At 39.4% G+C, this 18,895-nt stretch overlaps 1 protein-coding gene and 1 long non-coding RNA gene across 7 annotated transcripts in view; both read right to left on the bottom strand.

Moving 5' to 3' along the window:
- The window catches only part of LOC121909468, a 567,936-nt gene that overhangs the window by 240,940 nt on the left and 308,101 nt on the right, over positions 1-18,895 (bottom strand). The gene's annotated exons all lie outside the window — the stretch shown is intronic.
- Positions 8,444-18,895, bottom strand: part of si:ch211-207d6.2 (sickle tail protein homolog) — a 112,993-nt gene continuing 102,541 nt past the window's right edge. For 2 of the 6 annotated variants that reach the window (XM_042429993.1, XM_042429994.1), the window contains 3 exons: positions 16,117-18,136; positions 12,582-12,710; positions 8,444-9,920 (listed from right to left, as the gene is read on the bottom strand). In XM_042429993.1, coding sequence (XP_042285927.1) covers positions 9,679-9,920; positions 12,582-12,710; positions 16,117-18,136 — 2,391 coding nt within the window. In that variant the 3' untranslated portion in view covers positions 8,444-9,678. Of the gene's footprint in view, positions 9,921-12,581; positions 12,711-16,057; positions 18,137-18,895 lie in introns of all 6 variants that reach the window. The other 4 variants (XM_042429998.1, XM_042429999.1, XM_042429997.1 and 1 more) reach the window with 3 other exon arrangements.

The following is an 18,895-nucleotide window of genomic DNA, read 5'->3' as shown; positions in this document are numbered from 1 at the left end:
TGGGGAGTGGGGCGTGCAGCGGCGCCTGCGGTGCTGCCCTCAAAACTATAACAGACTGAATTAGACACAGCCCGAGCCAAGGTCATGTGCTACATATCGCTGTCTGCCGCCAGCCATCCTCCTCATGTATTTATGAACATGAGACGTTTCATGGAAGTGACTTCAGAACCCTGTATGGTAGTCCTATTAGTTCCTGTAACACATGTTCCTTCACTGTGCAGTTTGTTTCCTCATTCATCTGCTGAAGGAGGAAAGTTTCTCTGTGCTCACCTTGAATCTCAGCTTGTCAACTGCTGATAACTAATGTGACTAAAATAATACTGTGATTGAGATGAACACATAGAAGTTTGATCTGTTCATTTGTCAAAGCAGGAGGTTTATTAAGACAAGTGTCTGTCTCTCAGTTGTCTGCAGGGAGAATGTTGATGAGGTGAAGATAACAAAAGGTCACACAAGTAGCAGAACAAGAGTCCAGTTGCCTACCAGACACCTTCTCTCACATTCCAACCATGTAGTCAAGTCAATAACTACACCAGTCACACCTATTAATGGCCATATATACTATACAAATGAACAACACCAAGAGAGAAAGATTCTGAGACATAAAATCACATCAAAATCTGATTGATCATAATATGACTGAATATGAATGTGGTTAATAATAAAACAACATATTTTACATGATCAGTCATCAATGAACAAAGAAAATCTCAACAATCACCAAATTTGAGCAGAACAGCAATAATGAAGAAATGAATCCAGCAGTAGTATATGACTGTGACTCTTACATTATATTCTAATCACAACTAATAGAAACACTTCTATATGTCCTCCATTCATTTGTTTGTTATCTTGTAAAATAAACAGATGTGATATATTTTTGATGCATGACATCACTAGTGCCTAATGATGTAGAGAAGAGATGATTATGTGTGATGATGTATGCAGGGACGTACAGACATGTTGGACTGTTGTCCAGCAGGACTTCCTGTGACTCATGAGTCACTAAAAGTGACCAAGTACAAGAGAAGAAAAACAATGACTCTTAAAGGGCAACACACCTACAGTGCTTCATCCGAAAAGAAAAATGAAAATGAATAAGTAAAAGCCTGTAAACACACTCGTAAGATACTCTACACAGAATGAGGAAGAAATATAAAAAAGTATATGTTATCTGATCATTTAGACATATATAGAGTTGTATTTTTTTAAAACAAATATCCTGCAGTGGCACAGGGTTGATGGGTAATTGGTATCAGAAAACCACACATTCTGACAGTCTGAAAGATGAATATTGTACGTCCAAAACTATGACAATAGTTCAACAATATCTCACAAGAAAACACCTCAGATTTGAGAAAAGTCTGAAAATTAAAACACAATTTTGTATGAATTAAATATATTTCTATGAATTTTTATCTTCAGATTTATTTTGTGACGCCGTTCGGGGTCCCGACCCCCAGGCTGGGAACCACAGTGTTAGACCACTGCAAGATCCACACAAATAAAGCCTGACTGATGAGAAAGCAGATGAATTGTTCTAGTGTAACAATTAAATCACATCTGCTGACAACATCTGGAAGTGAAGAACAGTAACAGGGTTTGTGCTCTTGCCATTTCAAAGATAGTATCATGTGCATGCAGTCCATTTCATAAAAACACAATCCATTTATTTCATGTGTAAACATTTGACAAAATGTGAACATTTCGGCCTCTTCTTCAATTTTTTTTCTTTGATAATTTATTTAATCTGAATGCATTACTGACTTTCTCTAGTACAATGTCTTTGTGCTCTGACTAACATTAAAGTTTTATATATATATATATATATATATATATATATATATATACTTAAGATACTTGACACTCTAGAATTAGACATCAAAAAGCAGCTAACGCCCAGACGTCCAGCCTCTTTCCTGCTGCCCATATGCTGATAATGACATCATCAGATGAATGAAGAAATCCACACAAGCAAGAACATCTCACACACAGTGAACACATACACACACACACACACACACACACAATTTGGGCAACCCTAATTAATTCCAATTAGAAATGCAAATAAGGAGCCACATCTTTGATTAAGCAGCAGTCAAGTTCCTTGTTGGTTTGTGATGTCCTCCTCTGACGCAGCCCAGTTGTGAAGAGAAGGGAAGAAAGAAAGTATTGGGACACAGAAAATGTTGTAATTAATGTAGAAATGCTTCATGTGAGATATTTCTAATTACTCCCCAGTCCCCTCCCTCTGTTGCATCAGACACACTTTTGGCCTGCCAACTTCCCCTGTTCCACAGGATGCAGAGGAATTACAGACTAATTACACAGAGACGGGCACTGGGATTCATCTGGCCCAGCAATTTACATATGAGCTAATTAGCATATGATGGAACTAATTACTAATAATTTAGCCAATTACAGGGCTGGACTATCTCATTACGCTTTTGGAAAAGGGAGGCTTGGAGGAAAGTGTATTGTTGCAGTCCCAGACAAAGAGAAGTTTACCTCCATGTGTCCAGACTGACAGTACAGACACTGTGCTCCACTGGACCAGCTGGAGGTGGACTGCCTTGCTCAGAGGCACGTTGGTTTGTGCAGGTAGTGGAGAATTTTATAAATAGTTCAGACACAGTATTTCTAACATCCATCTATTCATCTGCGCCGACACCACAGCCTTTAAGGTGAGATTTATGCTTTATCAGTGGCAAACAAACAGTTTCAGTTTGCGATTTGAGAATTTTTCAGTTTTTCAAGAAAAAAGGACTTCAAGGATGACTAACTGGTTTATTTTGGCAAATATATGTCAAATATATAGCGGCACACAGCTGCTTCCAGGACTGTCTCCACGTAGTTCCAAACAGGGCTATAGGGTCCATCCGCTAATGTTTTCTACTTCTATGTATGCTAGGCTGCATATCACATCTTCAACCAGCACAGAGACATGCATAGTGGAGGAGCGGATGGTTCTGCAAGAATGTTTCTGAATTCCTATTTAAATGTTTTCTTTTACTGCTCTCCTTAATGTTTTCCATCATAGAACATTGTTTTTCATCAGTTCGGATGGCCAATGGCTCTCAATACTCTGATACTCATTATCCTCAGCTGCTGTTGTTATGGAGAAGAAGCCAGTTGGCGATACGAATCAGAGCTGGAGTGAATTTAAAACACTTCATTATTGTAGTTATGAACAAAAACACAACACTATTGTTTCCAAATTGAGCCGCAATCCAGCCAGAATCTGAGAAAGAAAAAGCACAATCTAAAGCTTCCGCCCATTGTTGACGGCACAAGTAATGAATGTTAAGCTTGGTGACTAGATGTGTTTTTACTGAAATGCACTATGGGAAGTGTGGTTGACTTCTCACTTGATGTTGTTATGTCCACAGGCTTGTACCTTTGACTTTCTATCAAAGAAGCAGATATTTTCTGACTCAGTTCATCTTTTGTTCTGATTATTCAACCAGGAGATTTTCATCTTCATCCTGCCTTGGAGAGTCTTCAAGAAGTGGGTGAACCCTGTGCCTCAGTGATCAGTCAAAACACACACTATCTGGCAATGTGATGCTGGTTTGGAAGAATTTAAGACTATCTTGACTCATGTCTGTTTAGTGGTTCAGTCATTCAGAAATATTACCAGAATATTCCAACTTTTTAATCTCATGACAAGCCATCCTAACTTCATGGTCAGACAACTGTAACACACTCTTTTAATGAATGAACTGACTCCAGCTTGTTCTAAACAAACATGAAATAGCCCACTCTAATGACACTACAGTGGAATGGATTCTTTTCTATATGATGTCTGTCTTATCATCTCTGTAGAAACTGTGGATAATGTAGTAAAAAAGCACATCATGTAATAGCTTTTTCAGTGAAAAATGTAATAATTAAACAAATATTTTAATAAAAAGCCTAAATAAAAAGACAAAGATGGGTTTGTACAGCTGTAACAGTAGTAGTGTCTATGTGGTGCAGCACTGCAGAGGCCTGCTGCACTGCTGCTGGCTGGGAAACCAGTGAGTGTTTATGTGAAAGTGAACCAGATCTCTGCTTGTGTGTGTGTGTTCTTGATGTAGCACACACTGTGTGAAACGCTTACACAGATTTATCCATGAAACATTTTAAAAACATTATTTTGTTTTACACTACTCTACATTTCATAATCTGTTCCACAGTTTTATTACATTAAAAGATCAAATTAACTTTGATACATCATATAGTTACTATGTTATGCACAGTTATTATATTTGTATTGTTTGTATTGTTTCTGCAAGGGGAAAAAAACAGACAAACTAATTCTGTTCATATTCTTACATTTCTTTTGAAGAATTATCTGTTGTTTGGCCTTGATGTAGTCTATATTTATTACCCCCTGCTATTTTGTATTTAATATTATTTATCATTTTTATATACCAGTCCACTAGCCCCCTCTTCCATCTTTAATATGTTTTATTCATGTGATGTCTGTGCTGCTTTTGCTCACTTAATATATCACGTAGTTTCCTGTGTGTGATTTACATAATCAGTTCAACATCCTTGAAAAGTAGTTTTCTACAGTTTTAATGCTACCGAGATGATTCCTATATGACATCATGCATATTTTTTATAAATGGCTGCTGTGAATTTTCTCATCGATGACGATGGTCATGAAGTTTTAAAACAACGCCATAGACACCCGTTGTATTTACTTTATATTTTAGTCACTGTATGAAGTATCATACCCCCACATGCTCAGTACTCAACACTGATCCACTGTACGTAAGCTTATTAAAACATACATATACCATGATGCACAAGTGTTTTAAAGCTACCATTCACTTTTAATGAGTCAACAAGGTTTCATATTATAAAGTAAATCAGGCCAATCATCATCTGTGTGCAAATGTATTATCTAGTTTATCTTATAGTTTTATTAGTGTTTGTTAATGATGCAGTTTATGTCTTCTTGTCACCATTCTCTCTACTGCAAAAGTGCAAAGATTATCGTTACTATTATTAAAGTATTTACTTGTATTACTAATGCCCTACATATAGCTTCAGTCCAGTCTGATGAGGAGTAGTTACGGGGTTGCAGTCTATATGTTAATGTGAAACATTCATCAGAGCAGGACTCTGGTGTGTCTATACTGCCCTCTACTGGCACAGAGCAGCAGTGTGAAATAAAGCATGACAGCAGGAACACTCTGGAAGCCCTTTATTAGTTCTCCAACCACAGGAATCTGAAGTCTATGATACCTAACAGCTTACAAAATCAGAAATCACAGTTATTTACAGCAGTTTCAACAAGTTTCAAACTGACAGAGAAACTGTTAAAGGCATGCAGAGGTTCAGATTTTGGCAAGGTAACAAAACAAGGAAAAAACAATCAAAGAAAGAAACTATTTGCATACAAGTGAAGGCGTTTAAACTGTGCCACCAGGTTTGAATAATAAATATTCAAAAAGGTTTTTTTTTTTTTTACATAGAACACAGTAAAAGGTCCACACAGTGTGTCTTAAATCACATTGTAAAACCAAACACTTTGGTGTTTTTAAGCCCATATTGTAAAGTACTGCCTCGCATCTGGAAAAGAACAATCAGACATTTTGGGAAACATTTTTGTTTGCTGTCTTATTCTGAGTCAGATGAGAAGATTGATATCATTTTTCATCCTTGTTGCATTCATTTTAGCCCAGCCTGCAAGTCCAGCGGGAGTCTGCTAGTGAAGCTTCACTTCACAAGAAAAGAAGTGTTTTTTTATCCTTTCTAATAGACACTTGAGAAAATGACATTGGTGGTGTTGTGGGAGCAGTTAGTTCAGGACATGTTTCATACTGCACTTTTCATTTTGTTTTCATTTTCATTTACAACATTTTTTTTAATCGAAATAAAACGTTATAACTTTTCATCTTCCCTTTTCTTCCAATTCTATTGTTATTATATAAATATGAATATATGAATTGATGAATCTGATTAACTACTAGTTGTGCCATAACCGTTTGGAAGAAGCGGTCAATGCTTATTCCAGTGAACAAAGTGCTAGGTTTTAATAAATAATAAATCTGACAAATATTTTCAATATATACATTAAGTGAGCCTGAACAGAACCATAAATACATTAATCATGCTGCAGCTGCTACGAGCAGATATTGTAGGAAACAAATGAAATATGTTGTCAGTGATTGGTTTGCAATTCTGTTCATTTTGTGACTTTGCATTATACTGACCCTGAACCCAAACATGTTGGTTTCATGATAAGGTTGTTCTTTATACTACAGAGTGTTGCTGGGGTCCTTATCCATGCACTTTGGCTGTAGGTGATGTTGTGCCAGAATTCCCTCCTCTCCTCATAAAATGATTATGACACTAAAGAGCAGCTCAGAGTACATTTTGCTGAATGTTTTGAACACACACTCCGTGCCTGACAAAAGCCAACCGTTGCTGAATTTGCCTGTTTTTGCAAACAACACAAAGAAACATTTAGAAGTGTGCATCTCCACAGCAGTGCATGTAGTGCAGCTAACTAGTATTTGTTTTCACCTCACTGATGGCAGTTGGAGGGAGGGAACTTGTGTTTGAGCTGAGCTAGCAGTTTCCCCTTGTTTCTAGTCTTTGTGCTAAGCTAGGCTAAAGACAACTTAAAGCTTCCTCTGTGCTGACATGTCTTCTCATCTGACAGAAAACATGCTGATTTCCCAAACTGGTGGAGTGTTTCTTTAAGCCTGATGGGTTTGACCTTACAGACTGGCAGAGGGTGTCTGTAATGATCTTGGCAGCATAAAGAAACTTGACAGAAAACACCAAGCTCTTTGTTTTTGGCAAGAAACACTTCAAAAAACTCACTACAAATGAAAACGGTTGTGTGTATGAGCACAATAACCAACAGCTATGTTAAAAGAAGCTACATATGTCAAATATTTCTATATAGAATTCATATATCATACTTCATCTAGATAAGAAAAGATCTACACTGACAGACTTGACCTTTACAGAATGAATCTTTAAATGTTATAGTCTGTATAGGATTGTCTTTGGGTAAACTCTGCATATTAATAATCACAACCTCTTGGAGAGCTCTTATTTTTTCATACAAATATATTCAATTAAATGAAACCACTCATACAGTATCTCTCTCTCACACACACACACGCATGCATGCACACACACATCATCCAAAATCAGCTGTTGTACTGCAGATTACAGGACTGATGGAGTTTGTGGCAATTAAACCTGAAACCATGTAAAACTAGTCTGAAGAAAAATAAACTCTGTTCACCCGTTTATTCTATATTGATATTCTTAGAACTCTTTATCAGAACCTGTGACAATGTGACATTATACTGCAGCAACAGTGTCTGATTGTCTGCAGGCCGTCCATGTGCAGATATTCTGGAAACATCCACACCAAAATATTAAAAAAACACACCTAAAGATGGCCCTCTGGCATTTTTGGGTCCACCTGGTAAAACCTCTAAGAGACTGTCACTTTGTCGACTGGAGGATCTTTCACCCTGAAAAAGCCACAGGTTCACACCCAATTTCAGGAGAGGTTGTGGAAAGGCATTCTGGGAAAATGTTGAAGTAGAAGCAAAACAAGCAGGTCAGTAGGAATGTGGACTCACCAAAAAAACTAAATATCTCAGCTTGATTGCAGTGGAAAGCTGAGAACACAGTGCCACCACAGCAGTTTGGATCAACACACTCATTTGATCCCGTTTGTGCAAATACATGCTGAGGAACATCACGTCAACAAGAATTCATGTTATACAATATACAGATTGATTCATTTTGTGTGCTTTAGGGCTTTAGACGTCTTGTGTTAGTTCATTCTCAATATCAATATCTGGGAGTTTAAAAATCTGTACAATATACAATATACTGTGACAAATGTGCTTTTTAAAGAATTTCTCTGTCTCTCAAAGACTCGCAACACTTGTAAAATGCTCCCTCAAAAATATTCTTCGTTATTACATATGAAAAGAGTAGAAGGTTTGGAGCCCGGATTGGCTGTTCATCAGGTACAGGAGCATCATTTGACGCACTGACATGTATTTTACAGTGTTGCGAGTCTTTGAGACTCAGAGTAACTGCAATGTTTTGATGTACATGTGTTCTACACACCAATTTTGACAAAAAAATATACATTCACAGTGCACTTTATTATAACACCTATGTAAATGCAATCCAATACAACAGCTCTGTCAAAAATTCTGCGTCTACAAAGCTTTTATATTTTCAATTTTTGTTGACATAGTCAGAAAGGTAATGATTCTACTTTATGTTTATGATTGAGGTCACAGTGGGTGGGGTGGTGAACATTATATTGAAAAGTGTTCCTTATAGTTTGACCCCTTCATGTATGTTAATGGGGTGGACAACATGTTATGAACATTTTTTATCACCTGTCACTTTTTTATCACAATGTCAACAAAAATAGTAAGTATAAGCTTTGTAAATGTAGAATTTCTGGCAGAGCTGTTGTATTGGACTGCGTTACGTTGCTCAGGTGTTCCTAATAAAGTGCTGGGTGAGTGTATTTTACAGTCAACATGTCGGTGTGCACTGGTACAGGTGTAATGGTACATGTATTTGCCTGAAACTGTTCGATACAGAAAGTTCGGTACACAGGTTTCTTCTGTTGAATTAACCTCATTCACTCTAATTATGTCAACACCTTTTTAGTTCCTACCAGACGGACTTTGGCAGTAGGAAAGTTGTTTGTTAAGTAAACCACACTACTCGGTTTAGCCTCTGTTGAAACAGAGTTGGGTGTGTCTCCCGAAACTCAAACAATCAAACAACACAAGGGTTGTGCCCCCTTCATGTGTGCAGGAATTATTCACTGCCCTGTATGAACAAGTACAAGCTATAGTTGTCCAGGAATTATCCATTGCCTGGCAACTTCTCTCCTTATGATAGATGGACCACTAGGACACAATGAGTCCTGAGTCTGAGCATAAACTGCTAAAACTGTTGAGTGTAAAAAGTGTAAACTGCGCTGCTGATTCTATGATTGCTTTCAGTTCATTATAATTATGCTGCACCTGTCTTAATGGAATATTAGTGGGATTTTATGTAATAACGATGGATTACTGACACATATAATTTTAGGTTTCTGAACCAAACCATGACCCCAAAACTAAGGTAAACAGTGTATTTATGGTACCGTTACACCCGTACTCTCTGATGGACAAACTATGTAATGGAGATGTTGTTTCTAAATGTTCTCAAACATATCTGTAGCATTATTGTACTGCAGTTTATTTCTACCTATTGGCCGATGTACATGCTGGTACAATATAGCGGTGATAAGCTAATAGCCGTTTTTTGAGTACTTTCTACTAAAAACATGGTATCCACAATATTTCCTCAGCAGATGGTTGAAAACCATCATATAACTGATCCCATGGAGAGAAGAGGTGCTGCAATTACAAAACTTATCTATATCCACAACTCATCCAAGAATGTCAAAGGTAAACATCACACAATATTGCTGTGGGAATACAGTGCAATTTTGCCATCACACTGACATATTTTTTAAACTGTAGATCAAGAAATCAAACCATCACGCTGTGTCCTTTGAGGCTGCTGCCGCTGTGTGCAGGACGCGGCCAGCTTGGCTTCCAGTGCGTTTCTTGCTGCGGCCCGGAGAACCGGGGTTGGACGCTGATGCTCGGACACTCCTCGCCCCATGACTCACCATGGTGGGGAGGAGGGAGGAGGAGGATGGGGAGGGAGGGGAGGAGGAGGAGGAGGTGGGGGACAGAGATGAGGAGGAGGGTGAGGATGAAGAGCAGGAGGATGAAGAGTAGTAGATATGTTGGGAGGTGGAGGTGGAGGTGGAGGTGGAGGTGAGGGCCAGGCGATGCTGGCGTTTGCTGCTGCGAGGCCCGTGGGTGGCGGGGCTGACACTAGCGTGGGATGGCGACGAGACGTGGCTAGACGAGGGGAGGAGATGACTCAAATTTAGAGACGGGATAAAAGACTTGTGAGGAAGGGGGGAGGAGGAAAACGAAGGGGAGGAAGAAGATAGGGAGCGAGGTGGGGAGCTGGCTGTAGAAACTGAGGAGTTTTTAACTATGGAGGAAGAGGAGAGTGGACACAAGAGAGCCTGCCTAGAGCGTCGAGCGCAGGACGGAGAAGACAAACGGGAAGGACACTTGGGGACGTTCGAAGGAGGAGACAGAAGACAGTGTTTCCCGGAGGAGGAGGAGGAAGAAGCTGAAGGTGAAGAAGCAGAGGAGGAGGAGGAAGAGGAGCAGGAGAGGTTCTGGAAGTTATCAGCGGCGTCTGAGCAGTGAGGAGTGGACAGAGGGGCAGATGGGTGTTTCCCAGAGCTTTGGCACAAGCCTGGGATCTTAGAGGCACGCAAAGCAACGACTGAATGGTTACTATCCCCTCTGCTGTCAGCCTGCAAACACACACCACCAATACTGCAAGTCAACGCCAACACAGCCCACATGAAGGAGCAATAGCACTCAGTTTGAGAACTCATGCTTGTTATTCCTGTGACTTTGGCCAGCCAAACTCTGTCTCAAGGAACTATATGACTCATCTGTGATGGCTTCACTTGTCCAGTCACAGTGAATTTAATTTTGATGCTGGATGATTTCAACATACAGTAGTGACTAGTGCTCCCAATAATAAGTTAACACTGTCAAATCAATGGATTATATTTGTACCATCCACTCCTGTCTCACAACTAACTGCAAGCCATGGCAACTTCCTTCTGTGGACCAGCTGATACGCCAGTAGAGCAGGGTCATATAAAGTTTGATGTTGTCCATTTTGGACTTTCAGTTCTCTCAGTTTCCAGAAACATCAGCACTGTCAAGATGGTTTGCAATTTGGTCATGAATTTGCATGTTAAGGTTCAACCAATGTTTAACGCAAAACCAGAATTGAGGGTCCATTACTATTCTCACTATAAATGCTTCCACTTGGTGACATCATCAGAGAGCACAATGTATGTTTCCATAGTTATGCGGATGACAGACAACTGTACATCTCCACTGAAACAAATGATGCTGCAGCTATAAACTCCATCACTACCTGGCTTCTGGCAATAAACAAACAGATGAGCAATGATTTCTTAAAGTTAAACGAGGATAAAACTGAAGTCCTACTAGTCGGCCCCAAAAAAAAAAGAGAAATGCTGTTTAATAATCTGGGGAAATTAACTCCCTGGATTAAATCTGAGGTTACAAATATTGGTGTTATCTTAGATTCAGATCTAAGCTTCAGTTCACACATTAACAAGTTGACAAAAACATTGTTTTCCACCTTAGAAACAACAAAAGTATGACCATTTATAAATCAAAAAGATGCTGAACTGATTCATGCCTTCATTTCAAGCTGTCTTGATTACTGTTAGTACTGCTAGTCTGCCATCCAGGGGTGCAGCTAAAATCATGTTCATATACCAGACAACCTTTTCAGTGAGACTTCTGGATGAATATTAATTTATACTTACTAAACTGGCCAAAGACACAGTAGTAACACATGATTGACAAAATTCAGTACTATTTTCCTTTAATTTATCAGGATCAGTTTACTGCTAGTTTTAGAAAATATCAAAAGACATAATATGGAATTATTTGCAAAGTACATGCAGTACTTACAGGATGACAAACTCTTTCATAACATAAATATGAGGGTAATCAATGACTGATGTTTCAACTGGATTATTCATATTTGTAATATAACATTATGGCTTCTATGTGTCGAAGAGGTTTTGATACTCAAACGATATTTCCACAACTCACTGCCAGATGAAGAATGGCTGCAGTGGACATGTAGGTTTACGATACACTCCCTGATTTAGAGTCTTTACTGTGAACTCTGTGAGTCACAAAACTCTAACAGGAAACTTGGGGGAACTAATGGGTGCTATAAGAAAATCAGGAAGTGTATCTTGAAGGAAGGGTATCAGGGTGCAGAGGAAAGTGAACACAGCCACAAACAGAATAGGAAGACCCACAGCTTAAACAAAATAACACTGACTGACACCACACAAATGACATCAGCACATTTAAAAACATCTCTAAAAAATACTATCACTCTTTCCAAGCTATTGACATTATTATTAATACATGTGACACTTTCAAAAGACTGTTCTATTGTTGTTCAAGAGTTGTTCTAGTCTAAAAAAGAGAAAACTGATGGTATCTAGTTCCCTCTCATCTGAGCTGATTGCTCTAATCTGCTTACCTATAACAAGATAAAGTACTTAAAATGAATAATACAGGAGAGTTGCACTACAACCTCCTTAAATCCTCAATTTCAACATTTACAGGTGATTTTGAGACACTGGTTCTCTTGTTTGCCCAACAAGATGGGACTGAATGAATTAACTGTAGCTACAGCATAAAGCTACTTTCATGTTTCATGTACTGTTTCTAAGGACACAGAGGGTAAATCTGTTTATTTGTTTTTGTTACTACTAACTTTCTGAATGTACCGATACATGACAACAAAAGTCACGGTTATCTGGCCTGTTATTTGAGCAATACAAATCATCATTTGTTGGAGCATGGTGCAGTAATATTTTCTATTCTGTCTGTGCTAATCCAGAGAAGCTCTCTTCAGGGTAAATTTACCTGGCTGGGCTGCTTCTGGGTGGCCTGCTGCTGGCCCTTGGTTGTCTTCTCTGGAGAGCCAGAGGAGGATGAGTGGCGAGACTTGGTGTGGGATCGCTGAGCAGAGGAGCTGGAGCTGCTGCTGGATGTCTGGAGAGGACATTCATGAACAAGAGGTAGAGGGAAAAAAAGCAGTTTGTTACTGCAGACTGGCTGGGATTTATGTGTGGAACTATACGATTACTGAAAAACAGAGCAGATATAATATTTGTGTCAAGGAATTCCAACATTATCAAAAATCTCTTGCACACCTGTGTAGTCTTTGTGACAGGTGCGCTGGTGGAGTAGCCACATACTAAAAAGACGAAGGGACACCCACACACTGTTTTCACTTGCTCAACAAAGATACTGTAATATATACGTTTCAGTCAATGACCTTTTTCAGGTATATGCTGACAAATGGAAATAAATATCTTTATATACAAAAGGCGGGGTCCACAGTGAACATTTCATTAGTGGCAATAGACTACACCTTGTGAACTCCTACAATTCAGAGGGCATCATTTGACCTCAATCAGATACAAATATATATATATATATATATATATAGAAAATATTAAAAATGTAATGGAAATATTAAAATCACATTTATCAGCTCAATAGTAATCTGAGTCAGTCAATAATATTATCAATAAACACTAGCAAACATTAAGGAAATATAGAAAATATAGAAAAAAGTAAGTAGGTAGACCGCATGGAGAGAATAAGATCAGGCAACATAAGGGACAGGCCATCATGTAGGCCTACATTATAACATCACATTAAGTAATAGTTCATCATTGGGGGTGAGAGTTTGTAATGTGTGTATCCAGTAGGCTTTACACTGCTTAAGCAGAAGATCATGTTTACCCCCTCTCTTGGGCAGGTACACTTTTTATATACCAGTGACACGACATGTGGAAATGTCGTGGCTAAAGTCATTACAATGATCTGCAACGGGATAATCCCAATCATCTCTACAGATTAAATTTTTATGTTCACTGAACCTCTGCTTAAATTGTATAGACATTTTGCCTACATACGCCGGTCCACAGAGACAACCTATCAAGTATACCACATTGATAGATGCACAAGTGATCATACTTTTGATAGTGAACTTTTTCCATGTGTGGATGACTAAAAAAAGTTAAACTCCTGTCTGATGCAATATGGATGAGTTGATCCTCGTGACTTTGATGTAATGTCATAAATTTATGCAATTTAGTCTACCTACTTACTTACTTTTTTCTATATTTCCTTATAGTGAATGATGAACTATTACTTTATGTAATAATGTAGACCTATATGATGGCTTTTCCCTGATGTTACCCTATATTCTTATTCTCTCTACTCTCAGGCACTTTCCTTAAACTCCTGCCTGACCTAATATGGATGAGTTGATCCTTGTGACTTTGATGTAATGTCATAAATTTATGTAATGTAGTCTACCTAACTTAATTTTTTCTACATTTTCTATATTTACTTAATGTTTGCCAGTGTTTATTGATGATATTATTGACTGACTCAGATTACTATTGCACTGATAAATGTGATTTTAATATTTCCATTACATTTTTAATATTTTCTTTTATGATTGACCTTTCCCAACATAGTGGTCTGGACCCATTCAGTATAGATAGAAGGAATAGTGCCTTTCAGGATGGACAGGTGCCCCAACAGCAATAAACAAATGCAAAAGGGCACTGCCTGACCGGTGATTCTCTGGATACAATCTTGAACTGAAATCCAGAAGTACCACAAGATATGAATTAATTTACCTTTGTCAGGGCACTTCCAGCACCCGGCGTCACCTTTAAGCTTAGCCCCATACAATCTAGAGGGCATCCAATACGTTCTGCTAATAATCTTAAATTGAATTAACCTAGTGCGCATATCACGTGACATGTACTTTGAATTACGTGGGATGTCAACCCATTCTTTATCTGTAAGAGTAATTCCATAATCTGTTTCCTGTACAATTTTCAGGAAAACGATAGTGCTATGTTTTTGTAATAGCACATAGTAGTAAAGTGATGCTTCATGACCCCTCTGTAGCTTGAGATAATGAAAGAGGGGTCTCTACATTTTGAGGGGCTGAGGGGGTTTTAAAAATTGATTTCAGCAAACTATGAATTTGCAACTTGTGCAACAAATTCGGCCTGTAAGACGGCCGGGATTGTACCATATGCTAGAGGTCGAGTTCAAGAAGAGGTCAAGATTGAGGATCTTTGTGGTCTTCTTCCAAACTCCCTTAAGGCATGACATTACAGGATGAGACTGAGCACTTTGGGGAGGCAGAAAGATAGGTAACCAAGGGAGGAGCGGGGCAAGCATGTGCTTCTACAGTGCACCATGTGGGTACCCGCTCGGGGGGGAGAGACAACTGTGCCAAGTGCTGTAGGCAAAAGGCATAATGATACAGGAGTGGGTTTGTTATCCCTAAGCCTCCATGATCCACCCTATTTTGGAGTTTTTTAAGGTGCATCCTGGCTCATTTACCAGGTGCAATCTTTGTTACTGTCTGTGTCGCTAGCGTGTTCAATGTTCTTTGTCTTGCTGGCCTGTCTCCGTGAACAGAACTCCCCATGCACAGCCAGTACTTTCAATCAGGTGCTGGTTGGTCACAGGAACATATTAGGTGAAAATCAAAATTGGTAGTAGTATGTATGTCAGTAACCCGCAGATTAAGTGAAGTAAAACAAGTAAATTACACGGTGGTGCTGGGAGCCCTCAGTCTAAGCAGCCATCCACCAGGAAGCAAAACCAGAATTCGCATTTTTAATAATTCCTAGATATACCATACAGATTTGTATCTGATTGAGGTTAAATGAGCCTATTGCCACTAAATAAATGCTAATTGGTCACTGTGAACCCTGCCTTTTGTATATAAAGATGTTTATTTCTATTTGTCAGCATATATCTGAAGAAGGTTGCTGACCGAAATGTTGTATATATTAAAGTATTTTTATTGAGCAAGTGAAGACAGTGTGCAGGTGTCCCTTCTTTTTAGAAATTCCAAAATTCAGACAAAAAGCAATGAAAGCTTTAGTCAATCAGCAAAAGAACATCAATAAGCAAATCAAATATTACATTCCAAGTTCTTGAACCACAGTTGCACATGGAGGAATAATGTACATGAGTAGTGGGATCTACCAGTCATCATCATTAGCTGAAATAGGTGAAAAAGTGAGGGTGATTCCCAGTCCCCCCCCCCCCCCCCCCCCCCCCCCCCCATTCCCAGTGGAAATTATGCCCTTGGGCTACACTGACAAATATAAGATAATGGAAAGAATTCATCTGAGTTTGCTTGAAGACACAAAATGAGGAGGGAAGGAAGGAAGGATGGAAGGAAGGAAGGACACAACACATCTGGACTGTCAGACAGTCAGAGTAAAGAGCTCAGCACCAGCCTAGCACCACTGAAGCAAGCCAGCTATGCAGGGAGAGGAACTTCAGACCTGTTTCTTGGTGGAGGTTTTCATGGTGTTGTGTGGAGGCTGTGGTTTGGCCCTCTTACTCTGTGGTGGATTTGGGCCCTTGGGGATCTGAGGGGCTGGCCTCTTGGACAGACTTCTCTCCCTTTCTTGTTTGACCTTGCCTTTAAGCTGAGCTCTGTCATTGGAGTCAAAGGAAGAATCAGGGGACAGAGGAGATGAACATGCAGTGAAGGAGGGGGAAGAAGGGGCAGCAGCACTGTCCACGCTTATTTCTAACTGTTTAATGGACTCTTCTAGACTGTCCATTGCGTCAAATGTGCTCTTGCAGAGCTCCTCTACCCGGCTATGTGACTTGGAGTGTCTGATATCAATGGGAGAGGATACCTGGATGTCTCTGTCACAGGCATTGCCTTTATCCAAGTCTAATAGTTTGGCACTGTTGATCTCAAATCTCTTGGATTCCTTGGTTTGCTTCTTGGTATATTCTGCTGGCCTGCTGTCTGATGCAATCTCCTCCTCTTCCTCATAGACAACAACCTCAAGAGTCTTCTTTCCTGTTTTGGTCATTCCTGTTCGAATGGCCTGGCTAATTGCAGCCAGTTTATTTTTGGGGAACTTAAATTTGAATTTCCCTTTGGTCTCTGTCTTTTTGAACAAGTCTGGTTTACCCTGGTCTTGGTTGTCAGGAATTGAGCCATTGTCTGCTGGAGGTCTGCGATGCTGCATATGTACAGAATTTTGACCATTTCCTGTAATGTCTTTCAGGCTGAAGCCTGAATTTGTTTCAATGATGCAAATTTTTCTCCTGTCCTGTTCCTCTTCTCCCTGCTTTGTCTCCTCTTCATCCACAATACTCTCTAGAGAAAGAATTCCATCAAGATCCTCCTCATATTCAAAGATGGTAGACAGACGCTTATAGGCTGACTGAATGTCCACAGGGTCATTCAAGATAACAATGATAGGCTTCTTGTTGGAGTCATCATTGTCCTTGAAACCTTGGTTCTCATGTGCCAGATAAGTGGACTCACCAGTATCATCCCCATCTACTGTCTGTATGTCAGAGTCCCTCATTTTGGCTAGGTCTTCCTCTTTGGATTGTGTCCTGACTCTGGTCTTTGAGATGTGAAGGGCAAATTTCGGTGGTGGTGGAGGGGGAGGTCCCTCATCATCCCAAAGATCAGGGCTCAGGCTACCTCCTTCTTCTGTGTATTCTGCTCGGCCTCTGGATAACTGCACTGTTGCCTCCTGGATCTGCTGTTTGCTGCTGTGGCTGTAAGGCAAGTTAGGTGAAAAGGGCTTAGGTTTTAGGACAGGAGAAGAAGCACACCCCTGATCTGAGCTCATGGACTTATCCAGCTGGGACTCTGGTGATGATTCTATTGGGCAATTCTCAGGGGTGTTTTCTTTTTGTAAAGTTACAACTACTCTCAAATTTGACTTCCTCTCAGCCAGTACCCGTTTGACAACCTTTTCTTTTGTCTGGTCAGGACTTGCAATGTCAGTTGTTTCAGAGTCTTCTTTTTGAAGAGTGACAATTGTTGTAAACTTGACCTTCTTCTCTGCTGTGGTTGGGGAATACACTTGTTCTTGTTCTATGTTTTTCTGATCAGAACACATAGTGTTAAGGGTATTGTCATTTCCTTTATATGTGGTTGTTTTTGTAACTAACTTCATCTTCTCTGCTTGCTTTGGGGTTAGTGTAGGCGTCTCCTCATGCATCTGGACATGACTCATACTATCATCAGTGTGAACATCTTGTGAGGATGCAGGTGGGGGTACCGCCATCTTTTCTAGTGGTACATAGTTTAACATAGACCCTTGTTTAACCACCTTCTCCTCTACTTCTTCCTTCTGATCAGGAGCCACATTGATTTCCCCAGCGTCACCGCCTTCTTCCACTCCAATGGCTGTCATACGTTTATCAGAGCAGCCATCAGTAGTTCTTGGCTGAGGAGCTGACTTGTCAGATGTTAAAAACACAGGAGGACTCTGACTGGCCACTTGCCAGATGCCTCCACATGCTGGACGTGCATTTTTTTGTCTGTTCAATCGCTTATTTTCACCTAGCAAATTGTTACCATTTGATGGATCTGCAGTCACCTAAAAGTTGAAAAGGTAAGACCAAAGAATTAATAAGGAAATTAATACAAAAAATTAGTCTTTTAAATTCCATGTTCATGTAATCCAATATTCATATACACTACTAGCATAAATCACTTAACTATACCCATGATTCATTTTAAAGTGCCATATGAACAGTGAAAGAGGTTTTCCTCTCTGTAATCATTCCTCCTGTTCATACTGGATATTAAAAGATCCTTCAAATGTGCTTTCAATGTAAGTGATGGAGGCCAAAATCCACAGTGTGTCCACACAGTCATTTAGTGCAAAAATGCATTTAAAGGTTGATGTGAAGCTTATATGAGGCTTCAGCAGTCTGAATTAGTCATCAAGTGGATAACTGCCACATTTACAGTCTTTTTAGCATAAAATTCCCTCTTTGTGTTTCTACTCTGTTTCCCTGTTGAGCTACGGTGGAAGTATAGTAACAAAAAGAGGGACTTTGGCACTAAAAAGACTGTAATGTTTAAAGAAACTTCATATTAGCTTCAGATAAATTTTTAAATACATCATTGTACAGAGGGAGGACTGTGGATTTTGTCCCCCATCACTTACACTGTAAGTGTATTATGAAGGGATCTTCTAATGGTCAGTATGAACAGGAGGATTGATTACAACAAGAAAAATCTATTTCAGTGTTCATTTGGGCACATGACTTGATTTAGATCCCGTCCATTAAAATAAACTACAATTTAAAAAAAAAAAAAAACAAACAACCAAAAAAATGGGTGACAACAG

This window comes from Thunnus maccoyii, chromosome 12 (assembly GCF_910596095.1).
Source record: "Thunnus maccoyii chromosome 12, fThuMac1.1, whole genome shotgun sequence".
Classification (NCBI taxonomy): domain Eukaryota; kingdom Metazoa; phylum Chordata; class Actinopteri; order Scombriformes; family Scombridae; genus Thunnus; species Thunnus maccoyii.
This window is presented reverse-complemented; position numbering and strand designations above follow the sequence as displayed.